The following is a 12,297-nucleotide window of genomic DNA, read 5'->3' as shown; positions in this document are numbered from 1 at the left end:
GTATTATACTGAATCCTTCCTCCCCGGTCTGTTTTATGATGACAGTAGAACATAATTGTTTAATTTAACCAGGCCGTTCAAAACTTTCAAGCTTTAGTCTCATTCCTGGTCGCACTTTATTCTGAGTTTATCTAAAAAGACTTTGGACTCAGTGCATGACTCTACTGACAGAGACCCCTTTGTCAGGAATATTGCTAAAAATGGCACTGACCTCCCTTAATTGACAGCTGTACTTCATTAACTGGTTTCTAATGTGTATCCAATTAAAGAGCTGTATTTATATATAGTTGACGAGGGGCATCCAGGTATGTCGTACTGTCTAGTAGCTTTAGGATCTGCTCCTTTAAGAAGGGAAAGAAGAACTTCGAAAGTAAGTTTTGTTAACTGGTTTGGGGCTAGCAACAAATGTAATCCATACTAGTCAAGGCAAAGGAGAGTTGGATGTTAAAATAGACAGTGTTTCTGGAATTCTTACCCTTCCCAGGATCAAGAATCCATTGAAAACTGCCTGCCTTCTCAAAAACTTGTGGGAAACAAATGCTGTGGGTTCAGACCCCCTCAGCTGCTTTATTTTAAGAGCCTAGTTGCTTAGATCTAGTGCTTTTGGAGTTTGGGGATTTCTTGAGACACTTGCTAGAATTGCACATCTTTAGTTAGTGGTGGTAAAACTTGTTATTTTCTCAGTAGCCTGTAGGCTTTGGATACTGGCTCCTAGTCCTTTACAAATGCAGGGGGGGAATTGCACTGAATGGCTTTGTCTTTTCTACACCAACTCTTTTGTCTGCATGGCTACTGAGGAGTAGCTTGTCATACTGCACATCTCGTGCCACCTTTTGGAGGTCAGGTTCCAGTTTTTGTAGTATCTGCCTTTGCAATTTCAAGTTTTTTACAAATTTCAATTACAAGAAATTACTGTAACGTTTGCCCTGTTACTGCCCTTGTATTAGTGAAGTATTTCATCCATAAGGCTTTCCATTTAATATAGGCCTTCACATTTTTCAAAAGGGACTATTCCCAGATATTGAAATCTAGTTATTTTTAAAAAAAAAACCACCCAACTAACAAACTGTTACATTAATTAATATATGGGCCTGTAACCCCACATAAAAATGGGTGTGTCTTGTTTATTATTGTTTTCCAGATTAGTGGGTAACTAATGCAGAACACCTCACTTTCATGTCTGAGTTCTTTAGCTTAGTGTTGAAAGGTAGTATTGGAAGTCTTTTTTACAAAGTAATGCTGTAGGCACAACTTAGAAAGCTTTGTGTAACTTTTCACTGAGGTACACTGCTGCAGACTGGTATCAAGAAATTAGGACTGAGGTGTCTAAAGGAGGAAGATAAACAGGTATCTACTGGGCTGTACTTGAGAAAGGGAGTTACTGGCAATATCTCTTTCTGCTGTTACTAAATGTACTGGGAGGAAAAAAAGTAAGCTGTAATTCCAGATGGTGAATTCCTTGGCATTTTTTTTTACTTTTTTGTGTGTGTATGTTGGGTTTTTTTACCCTCTGGAACATCATCCTAATTCTAAAAAAGATACAGTACTGGGGAACTGGCAGTATCCTGTGAAAGGATCTTCTCAATGTAGAAACTCTTTGCATTGCGTATGGAAATGATGGTACTGTTAATTACTAACATGATGTTAAGCTGTGTGAGGGGTAAACTTAGAGCTTTTGATATATCAGTAAGTTCCAATCTTCAGCTTAAGCTTACAAGAAACTCTACTAAGATATTTTTGATTCCCCAGTGAAGGTGGTGTTTTCAAGGCTCATCTTACTTTTCCAAAAGACTATCCACTGAGGCCGCCAAAAATGAAATTCATCACAGAAATCTGGCATCCGAATGGTAAGAAATGTCAAAGTTTCAATTTCATTTTGCAATTAAGAACTAAAATGCAGTGAAGACAAATAAATACACTTCTGTTCATGTTAGAAATATGAAACTCTGTGTTTACTTTGCCATCTTTACTTCATAAAGAAGTAATAACCATGGCAGAATTTTTAATAGTGCTGCTCTGAGAGACTGCTCCTAAAGTATTTTTCAGAAGCTACTGAAAGTAGCTTCTTGAATTCTTGGTAACTGTTCAGGGATTTTTTTTTTCCCGAAGCATGGAATTCTGATCTGAGGAGAAGCTTGCCTTCCATAGCTGCCTTTTGTTATACCTTCAAATATTTCATCTTAGTATTACTAACTTGGCAGTTCAATACAGAAGGCCCAAGGTTGTCCTCCTCTGGTGAAGCGTGAAAGGAAATAACAGCATATTTTAGTCCCTCCAAAGATGACTCCTAATGTTTCATTTACTTATGGACTGCTGGACACAGATGGAAAGTAAATAAAATGGAAGAAGTTTCTTACTGGGAAGGAGGAATGCTCTTCAGTTTCTGAAGTTGTTATTGTAATTGTAGAGGTTGAAAGCTGGGAGGAGACCAGCACCGTGCTCCCATCATAAGGGACAGAGGAATATTTTGATGCCGTGTCAGTTTCAGCTGTGGAAATATCAGAGTACTTGCCTGGCAGTTTCTAATTCCAGCAGCTTAAATCATATTCCAATATATTGCAGTAATATCCAGCTGATGCTGTTGTTGTGGGGGAAAAAAAAAAATCACTCTAGTTTGCTGAACTTAACAGAAAAAGCTGTAGTGGAAGCCTATCTAAATAGTCTTGAAAGTTGCAGCATGATGTTAGAATTACGTTCTTCCTCCCCCTGTGCCCTCTCTGCCTGAAGTCCAGGCAGAATAATAGACTTCCACCAAGCCCTATTTATTACAGATTGAGTTCTGTAATAGTTAATTACTTTCCTTTTTATAAAATGTCTTCACTAACGTGTTTTCAGACTAGCTGGAGTGAAGATGAACGGTTCCATAACTATCCTGAGGAAATGCCAGCATGTTGTTCATTACTGAAATATGCCTTGTTCTATTTTGTAGTTGACAAGAATGGCGATGTCTGCATTTCAATTCTTCATGAGCCTGGAGAAGACAAATATGGCTATGAAAAACCTGAGGAACGCTGGCTTCCCATTCACACAGTGGAAACTATAATGATTAGTGTTATTTCTATGCTGGCAGATCCCAATGGTGATTCTCCTGCTAATGTTGATGCAGCGGTAAGATTTTTCTTGGTCCACCAATTGTTTTCAGTGTAGAAACCTAAACTTGCAGTGGAGTTTTGCTTCTAGTTTGACAAACAGTACATAACTTTTGGAAGAATGTTTTATATCACAGGCTAAGGCTACCTTTTTGTTGGGAAAAGCAGTCATGTTGTGAAACAGAATTACTAATTAAGCCTTGGGAAATTTCTTGGATTGCAAAGGAAAGATGCTGTCAAATTTCATAGGCAGTGGTTTAATTTCTCCTATGCAATGATGCTTTTATAGTAAATAACTTGTGCACAGAGGTACTAAATGGATAAACTTTAACTCCTTTAGTCTTAAAATTCAATGAAGCTGGCTGTAAAATCCTGTGTGGCTATATACACATGGCAGTTAAAACTGCCATTAAGTTTAGCTGCACAAGTTAACGTATTCTGGAACCTTTTTTGGTTCCTAATATGTTATTAGTATAATGCACCAAAATTTTTGTTTTGGAAATCATATAAATTGTTAACAGATGTATTGATTTGAATGAAAGGGGAAAACATGGTGGTGTTCCTCAGTATAATTATATTGGGATGTTCTGCATCTGCTGTTCTACAGCAGTCTTCCCAGATCATGGATTAAAGCAGTAGGTTTGACTGTGTAGGTCTGTGCTTTGAGAGTGGATTTGAAAGCTTCACCGGGCACCCGGCCTTCAGCTCTGGAGGAAGTGTTGTCCCAGACTAGAATGGCTGAGTGAGGAGGAGTGGCCTGGTTTGTAGTCAAAGACCAGGGTTAATCTGCAGTAAGGATTCTGTCATAAGTGATATGAGTTTCATGCAGCATAGTGTTTCTGGAGCATGGCCTGTTCTGCGTGGGTGTATAAACACAGCTATCAGCTCTCTAGAAGAGGTTCGTTTATAGCAGAATAGCAATTAGACTAATAACTATTTGTGGTGGGGAGGGAAAAAATTCTCAGATCTGAGGGGAGCAGGGGAACAGACTTCAGGTCCCATTTGTCTGAGATATGCCAACATACTTTAATTACTCTAGAATTGCAGTTTAGCAGTGACAAACGTGATATCCTCTCCCAAAAGAGAAGTTTTAGGTCTTTAACTGGAGTAGTGAGGAAAAGGGAGATGGTAATCAGAAGATGCTTCTAGAAAACTTTGCATCTTAACCTGCTCTGTCAAGCTAGCTATACCTTCCCAAAGTGGGTGGGAGTTTATTTTCTTGAAGCCTTTGATCTACTATGCTGTTAGCATTTCCAAAGGTGGTTGAGCTCTGCTGAAAAATCATCATGGGAATAGTCTCATGTGGAACAAATTTAATGGTAAGAAAAACAAACACAAAATGTTGTAGTGAAGAATTCCCCCATTTAACATTCTCTTGAGTGTCAGACCTCACCTTCTTGAGCCACGTTACTGGTGGAAACAAATACCCAGGACACATGGACGTCTTTTGCTGGCAAACCTGAGCTCACTGTAAGGAACAAGTTATTAGTGAAATGCTAAAAGTACAATTAGAATTCCTCAGTTTACAGACTCATGTTTGTTGAATGTAGCTGACTTAACACTGGAGAAAGCTTATACTTTTAGCTATGCTTGTCAATTCCCTATTGTCTCACAAGCTAAAAAGCTAATCTTTCTGTAGTGTGTCCCACTCTGCCAGCCTCTTCAGGAGCGAGTGGGGTTTTTTTTTTGGTTTAGATGGTAAACAAATTGATAGTTTTCTTAAACCTTAGAGTAGAAGTTGAAAATGTCTTAAGGAAACACAGCATTTTCTAGCCCAGCTTGAAGGAATGAAAACTTAAATCCAAATCCAACTGTGAAGACGCTACTGAGGCATCACTGATGTAATGAAGAATCAGCAGCTCGTGTGCTTTATTCCAAGCTGCTATCAAGGCATCTTCTACTTGGTTTATAAAGTACAAGTTTACTGCAGCAACAGTATTTGACAGTTATTAAAAGATACTTTGTCTGCTTTCATTAATTTCTAGGTTTAAGTGAGTCTAGAGGAATAAAGTGTTAGAGGCAGGCTGCGGTTTTGTAGGAGCAGGGGATATACCCGCTTCCTGGAAAAATGAACCATGCGTGCTGGAGTACTGTCTCTTGGAGTGGGAGAAAAATGAAGGACAGGAGCCTGAATAGATGTTGTGAGAAGCAAATAGAACAGTAGTTCATGATGAGAGGTTGCTGTCAAATTGGAAACTTTGCTTGCTATTCAATTCTGAATACTTGCTGCTTAGAACTACAAATATAAAAGGCAGTAACCAAAAACTAAGAATCTGAAGATAAGAGGGCACAAATTCAATGCTTTCCTTGGCCTTAAGCCATCTTGTGTAAGCTGTCCTATGTCCCAATTGAAGGAACCAAATGCTTGCTGTATTAATTGCTGAAAAAGAACAAATTGATTACTAGTCTTATCTTTCCAGTGAAAGCATAAATAAGACAGGCTGGGCTTTCCAACATGCTGACTGGCTAGGTGAGCTGTGAGGTGGTGAATGTTAGGATATGCCAGTTATGCTAATTTTCTCCCACTCAAATGTGGTACAACCTTCATGCCAAGTAGGGGGTGAAAAGGTGGTTTGTGATAGGTTGCTTCAGGTAAAACAGTGTGGGTTTGTGCTTTTTTTTTTTAAATGCCTTCCCTCACCCCTGCAGTAAGAATACATTGCTTATATAAAAAACTAGGAACTGTAGAACTTACTCCATTAAATAAGGTGTTCTTCATATTTTCGCACCACTTCTTTGCCAGTACCCAGCATGTCAGCCTTAGTCACAGTGTATGAAGCTCCTATGCTTTCATCTGAGCTCATCATGAGGCTGGCACAAAAACCTTAAAACTGGCTGCGCTTTTTTCTGTGGGTTTTGGTGATACTGTGGTGTGCACATCTCCACGTTCAAACTTACCTCTTGCCTGTCTTCCTGTTCATCTCTATCTTTGTCTATGCAGTTCTGAAGTCAGATCCCTGTTCCAGAGACCATCCCCATAGGTGTGCTGAGTCTTCTGTTAAGGTCTTCTGTATGGAGCCAATATCTTGCAGCCATATCTAACTAGGAGGTGTTTTCTTTCTAAGGATACTGCTGTGCCTCTTCTGAACACTGTCACTTCTGTATTCGTATCCTGGAGTGTCCTGGCTAGATTGAGAGGGAGTTGAAACTGACCTAAAAATCGCAGAATAACTACTGGCTCCACAGTAGCAGTGTACTGTTTTTCATCACTGTGGTTAAAGACATTTTCTGTGGTCTACAGTTGGAGTTTGCTGCTGCTTTGCAGGCTGAAGTGAATAGATTTCAAGCTAGACATTGTGAAATATTAGCAGCCACCAGGTTAGTCTTGGAGAATGCCTAAAATCCAAGGGGGAAGGGTTGCGTCCTCACTGTCTTGTGAGCAGCTTGCATAGAAACCTAGAGCAAGCTTTCAAAAGTCCTGAATGTCACAGGTTTTCAGTGACTCAATGATTGTAAGCAAATTTAGGTGTTGACTAGATGGCTAATGTCTGTAAACATAAGCACCAAGAGTCTTCCAAGAACTTGTACCTTGTTGTAGGACTGACATCTGAAAGCTGTCTATTCAATTACAGAAAGAATGGAGAGAAGACAGAAATGGAGAATTTAAAAGAAAAGTTGCCCGCTGTGTAAGAAAAAGCCAAGAAACTGCTTTTGAGTGACACTTATTCAGCAGCTAGTAGCTTCACTTTTTTCAGGGTAAGTATCCTTCTACAGACAAGTCAGTTACTCAAGTTGAGCATTTCCTGCCTAAGTGTTGCTGAACTAATTTTTTTCCCCTCAAAAGCCAAAAAACCCAAACCTTTCTTCTCAGATGCATGGTCTCAGTGGAGTTCTTTGGCTGGATGCGATACTAAAGACTAAAAGAATTTTCAAGTGCAGTAACAGCCCCTTCTGTCAAGATTGGGGAACTTCTCTAGTACTCTTGCATTTGTGCTGTTCAGAAGTTGAAATTCTCTTTATCAGTATTCATCCTGCTTTATTAAGAGTGCTTAGGGGTTACTGGAGCTGTAATAGACGTGAGTAATGATTCATGTTCATTATTGTCAAGAACACTTGTTTGAATCTTAAAAGCATCCTGTCTTGCTATCTTAAGTTCATATATATATGTAGTTTATCTTGCAGATGTTGGTGGCATGTTGCATGTAGATTTTAAATAAGACTTCAGTGAGGTTGTTAGGAACCATTAGAAAAGGATTGCTTCAGGTACCTACAGGGAATTTTAATAGAAAATCTAGTAGCGTATCAGAAAAGATCAAGTTGAGATATTACCCATCAATAATATCAAGAAAAGTGCTTTCTCTTCAGCAGCCTGAAAAACTCTTTTTATTGGGGAAGGCTTAGGAATAGCTTCAGAAAACCAGCTATATTCTGCTTGGAAGCTGAACTGTAGCGTATCTGAGAGCCTGGACAAGTTTTGACCTGAGAGTAGCTGATGTGATATTACACTTTATGCCAACCTGTTAAAAGTGAGCTTCTGACTCAAGATACTTTCTCTGATTTGAACAATCCCATCCTAGTTTTAATGGGACTTTTTTATAAAGAATAAGCTCTTGTAGAAAGCTCCCTATTAAAACGTAGCCCTTAAATACCTGGCCTTTGGTCATTTTAATCCTTGTATGCCAAGGAAGAACTTCCTCAACTAGATAATAATTTCCCACTTTTGCTTTTCAAAGCAAAACAGAGCTTCATGTTGAAGCTGCTCTTTCTTAATGGTTGGTTTGGCAAATAAACTCCTCTGACCCGCTTGGCTGGAGAAGCCCAAAACCATATGTACTAGTTAGCTTCAGCATACAAAACTCGGGGTGGGGGGAAATACGATACTGTGTTGTTTGAAGAGGTTGTACTGTCTGAACAACTAGAACAGCTTACTAAATGCTAGTTAGTTTTTCTTCGCCAGGGTTGTACAGGAGATACTTCCTTTCTTAACACTTTTGTAAGGATGTTGGGGGTGGGAGAAAGCTTCATCTGTGACAAACTAGTACTGCAGTATATTGTCTCTGCAGAAATGCTTTGATTGAATGGAACTTCTCTAGTATAGAGAAAGCATGAAAATGCTTAGTACAGATCAAAAGACTAAACAAAGGAACTCAATGTTTTATACAACTGCTTATATCTAGAATGTAAGAATTGTTAATGCAGCTGACAGTTTTCCCTGTCTTGGAGAAAGGGAGTAACTGTGAGTAACGCTCCAGAGTATCCTTAACTAACCTCAGTTCTGTTGCCATGTTAAACTTGGCTATAGTGAAACAATGCGCGTGACAAATATTTCAGTAATTGGCTGTGTTGCTTTTTTGGAAGGCAAAAGCTTTTCTAAGTCCTGGTGACTCCTCTTAAGTAAGTGATGGGCAATGAATTGGATGAGGAGGGGCCATATAGCTGGTTTCAAACAAGCAGTGTGACTTGGTAGCTGTGGTGGTATTACTTAATGAAGCACTGCAGTGCCATTTTTGTACTGCACTTCACTGTTGAAGCAGGATCCATCAGTCACAAAAGTGATGCACAGAAGTTTAAATGATGTATCTACAAATGTTTAGCCCTGTGTGTGAATAATTGAAGGTTTACATACTGCATACTTGATAAGCAACATGAGTAACAGGAGCCTGAAAGTCTGATAGTTCAGCATACTGTGTATCCAAGCTCAACTAACTCAGGTCTTAGGTGATGATTTTGGATTTATGCTTCTTCTGTTTAGAGGTATGTAAAGTTGTTGTTCAAGAAATGATTATCTTCCTTGAGCTTGAAACACTATTGAACATCTTTAAAGTAATTGAGGCTGATGAGGAGTGTTATTTTAATAACTGTGATTTCTTTGTAGGTCTCCAATTGAGAAACATGGCACTGTTTTTCTTTTCCTGCACTCTACCCAACTATTGCTGGACTTCTGTTGTTACAAGTTGGCAAACACTGGCTGGAACTGGGCTGCAATAAAACATGCCAGTTATCAATGCTGACAAGAGCCTAACAAGTGCCAACACAAGATGATTACGCATTTTGAAATCTAATGAACTGCTTTAACCTTCAGGAAGAATTGTAAAGATGTGTACATAGCACAACATGATCCGGATAATATATATACTGTTCATGTACATCCACAAATACACATTGTACCAAATAATGCTGTCTGTAGTTAGGAGTAGAATCGTGTAAATTCTAAAGATTTTAGCAGGTTTTTCTCTCCCTATTCATTGTTTCCTATCGGTTAAAACAAACAAACAGAACCCCACAGAAACAAACCAACAACTTGTGAAGCATGTCAAACTAAAACCAATTAGGATAAAGTTGTTTTTTCCCCCCCCCACCTCCACTTTTAATCTTCCTTTGACCCACTGAGGCTTAATTAAAATCTCTTGCTTATTAAAGTTTAGTATTTTTTGGTTTTTTGGAAATGTGCTCCCTTTTATTTCCCTCATCAGAACTTAAAATTTTCCTAATTAAACCCTGAAAGGATTTGCTTTCAATTCCTTGTGTCTTCTTTTATGATGACCTTTGTAGTCTCAAAGGTGCTTCCCCCTCCCCCCTTTCTTCCCACCCCTTTTTTTAACCCAATTGCACATATTCTTGAATTGGGTATAGCAATAAAACTGGCCATGGAGCACCCTTGAGCAGCCTGCTGGATTTTGAACTTCCAAGGGACTTGAGCGCTTTAATTTGGAAGTTCAGTTGACTAAGTTAGTCCAAGATAGGAATGAGCTGCTTTTATGGGTGATTTTATTTTATTTTTTTTTGCCTTTTTCATTGCCTGTTTGTGGGGTGGGGTGTGTGTGGGGGAGGCTTGTTTTTTCTCAAGGTTGAGTTCAAGCATGCACATTGTAGGCTTTCAAATAACTAACTTCTGGGTTTGTTATCAAAAATAGTTTCCCTCCTTTTCCCTTTTCTCTCTTCTGTGGCCCTTCATATTCTTTGCCTTCTACTTCAGAATTTTCCTCACCTAATGTACAAAGAAAATTGCGATGTATATTTTCATGTAATTTGATTTTTTTGGAATTCTGTCACCTTCTGTAGTGAGTTCTTCCAAAATATAATTTTTTCCAATAATAATGTGTCAAACTGGCTGTCTTGAGTATCTAAATAGGAAGGGTAACTGCAGCTGGAGCACAACTTGCCTGAGCATCTTCAACAACATACATCAGCAACCATTTGTTGAATTTGACAGACTGTATTTAATCCTGAAATAATTAAAAAGTAAACAAAACACACACCTTTCTTCCTATTGTAAGCATCTCTGGCCCTCCAGTGAGCAAATACTAATCTCAGAGTATCTGGTAACAAGTTTTCCAATCCTATGTGAAATACCTTTCTACCAAAGAAACTTTATAAAGGAACTTGCAACTACTTGACTGTTCTCTGCTCTGTCACAGGTTTACCACAGCTTTTAACAGCACAGAGTAACCCACTAATAAATGAAGAGTTCCAGTGTTAGTACTGAAGGCTTCTTAAGAGATGACTCTCAGTTGCTAGCTGGCTGCACTCTGTTTCAGGTTGCTGTATGACACGCATATACTAAAAGACATATAATACAGATTTCCTGAGGGGTGGGCTGGGGTGGAAGGAGATGACAGTTATTAGTGGCAAGACAGCCATAGGGGACAAAAAAAGCCATTTATTAAGTGTAAGGTGACTTACAAGTAAAGGTATTACTTCTTTCTACAGGTGGTTTAGATAAACATACATGTGTTTAATGTCCACATTTACATATTTTGTAACTAATTATTTTGAGAAATCCTTAGTTAAATTTGCTTTTAATTGGCTAGCCTGCTCAGGCAGGCAGATGTATGCAGTACTTCAGGGCTATTAGTGCCCAGACACAAGAGGTGATTTTAGTTCCCGTTTGAGTGCTTGTCTAAAATTGCATGAGAGGAGGTTTCTTGCCCACCAGCTGGCTGCCCTTTTTCACTTACTGAAGAGGTGGGACTGTGCAGAATCTCAGTGGCATGGTGCTGTTCTTTCAATAAACAGAACATTGGGAAGAACCTACTTTTCCTAAACCTAGCAGAGGACTTCTTCCCACAGGCTGCCCTTCCTTTTCCCTTCCCACAGTGTATCTAAAGAGCTGGCAGCAATTCAAGATAATCAGTACTTGCTGCAACAGTATTCTCTGTTTTGTCTTCCAAAGTAACACATATCCTTCACAACTGAGTCATCTGTAAACCTCACAAAATAGTTTAAAACTTTTTTCATCTGCTCTGCAGAAGCACTGCTTGTTTGTTCTTTAAGGGGTAGGCCTGGAAATGTTAGTCTTGCATTGGTGGTATGGAAGAACTGTTAATTCCACAGCAGTGTTGGTTCCCTTCTTTCTAAATTATTCAGATATAAACCCACTTCTGTTTGGCTTACTCAGATGGTTTGTGATTTCACATGACCCAGATATTCAAAGGAAGGAGCGTAGCTGTGAGATACTGGTAAGACATCCAAGCTGCAGGTATGGCTAATGCCCAGTGACTCAAAGTGGCAGCTACGGGTCTGGTGCCAAATGTCCAGGTTGTAGAAAGCCCCTGGCAGGCACAGAAAGGGCCTATTTAACTTTTCTGTGATGGCAGTTGGCTTTTTGTTTGCTCTTGCCCCACATGCGAAAGGGATCTGGCTGTGACAGTTACTAATATAACCAGAAATATCTGCTTGGCCTCAAGATAGGAACACCACTGAAGGGATGCAGTACATATAAGTAGTACTACAACGCTTGTTGAACAATGATGTAAACCAGCATTCTTACTCAGTTTCACTTGTACTTGAGATCTTGTATATAGTTTGGTTTATGTAGGCTGTCAGCATACTGGATGATCAGTTATACTTTTTCTAGTTCTCTGGAGGTTTGTAATTATGGCTGAGTTTTTGTGCTGTTTTTTTCCCCCAACACATGGTGGCCTGCTTTCCAGATAACACCACATCACTGGGGGAAAAGGAAAAGAAAAGCGTGGAATTTTAATAAATATCAAAGTAGTACGGCCATCCTAATTCCTTTTTTATATTTCTTCAGGCTGCCCCTTATGCATCAGAGAAGGTCTTTGTAAAAATCAGAAGGGCTGTTAAGCTGTCATTCTGAAATTCTTTCCTGCTGTGATGCCTAGAAAATGCTTATTGAAACTAGACGATCAATAAATGGAGAACGTTAATTCTGAAGTGATTATAAGTGTATTTTTGCTTTTTGGTAGGCCGATGGGGGGTGGACTTTCTATTGCGTCTGTACCATCTGGTGCACTGCTCTTGGTAT

The 12,297-nt window shown here is 39.1% G+C and overlaps 1 protein-coding gene across 2 annotated transcripts in view; it reads left to right on the top strand.

Annotated features, from left to right (window-relative positions):
* UBE2G1 (ubiquitin conjugating enzyme E2 G1) overlaps positions 1-12,210 on the top strand; it is a 29,095-nt gene extending 16,885 nt beyond the window's left edge. For both annotated transcript variants that reach the window (XM_075771909.1, XM_075771908.1), the window contains 4 exons: positions 1,750-1,847; positions 2,930-3,108; positions 6,662-6,785; positions 8,905-12,210. In XM_075771909.1, the coding sequence (XP_075628024.1) occupies positions 1,750-1,847; positions 2,930-3,108; positions 6,662-6,748 (364 nt within the window). In that variant the 3' untranslated portion in view covers positions 6,749-6,785; positions 8,905-12,210. The remainder of the gene's footprint in view (positions 1-1,749; positions 1,848-2,929; positions 3,109-6,661; positions 6,786-8,904) is intronic.
* Positions 12,211-12,297: the final 87 nt, after the last annotated feature.

The sequence above is a fragment of the Balearica regulorum genome, chromosome 19 (assembly GCF_011004875.1).
Source record: "Balearica regulorum gibbericeps isolate bBalReg1 chromosome 19, bBalReg1.pri, whole genome shotgun sequence".
In the NCBI taxonomy this organism is placed as follows: Eukaryota; Metazoa; Chordata; class Aves; order Gruiformes; family Gruidae; genus Balearica; species Balearica regulorum.
Note: the sequence above shows the minus strand (reverse complement) of the source record. Positions and strands in the feature narration are given on the sequence as shown.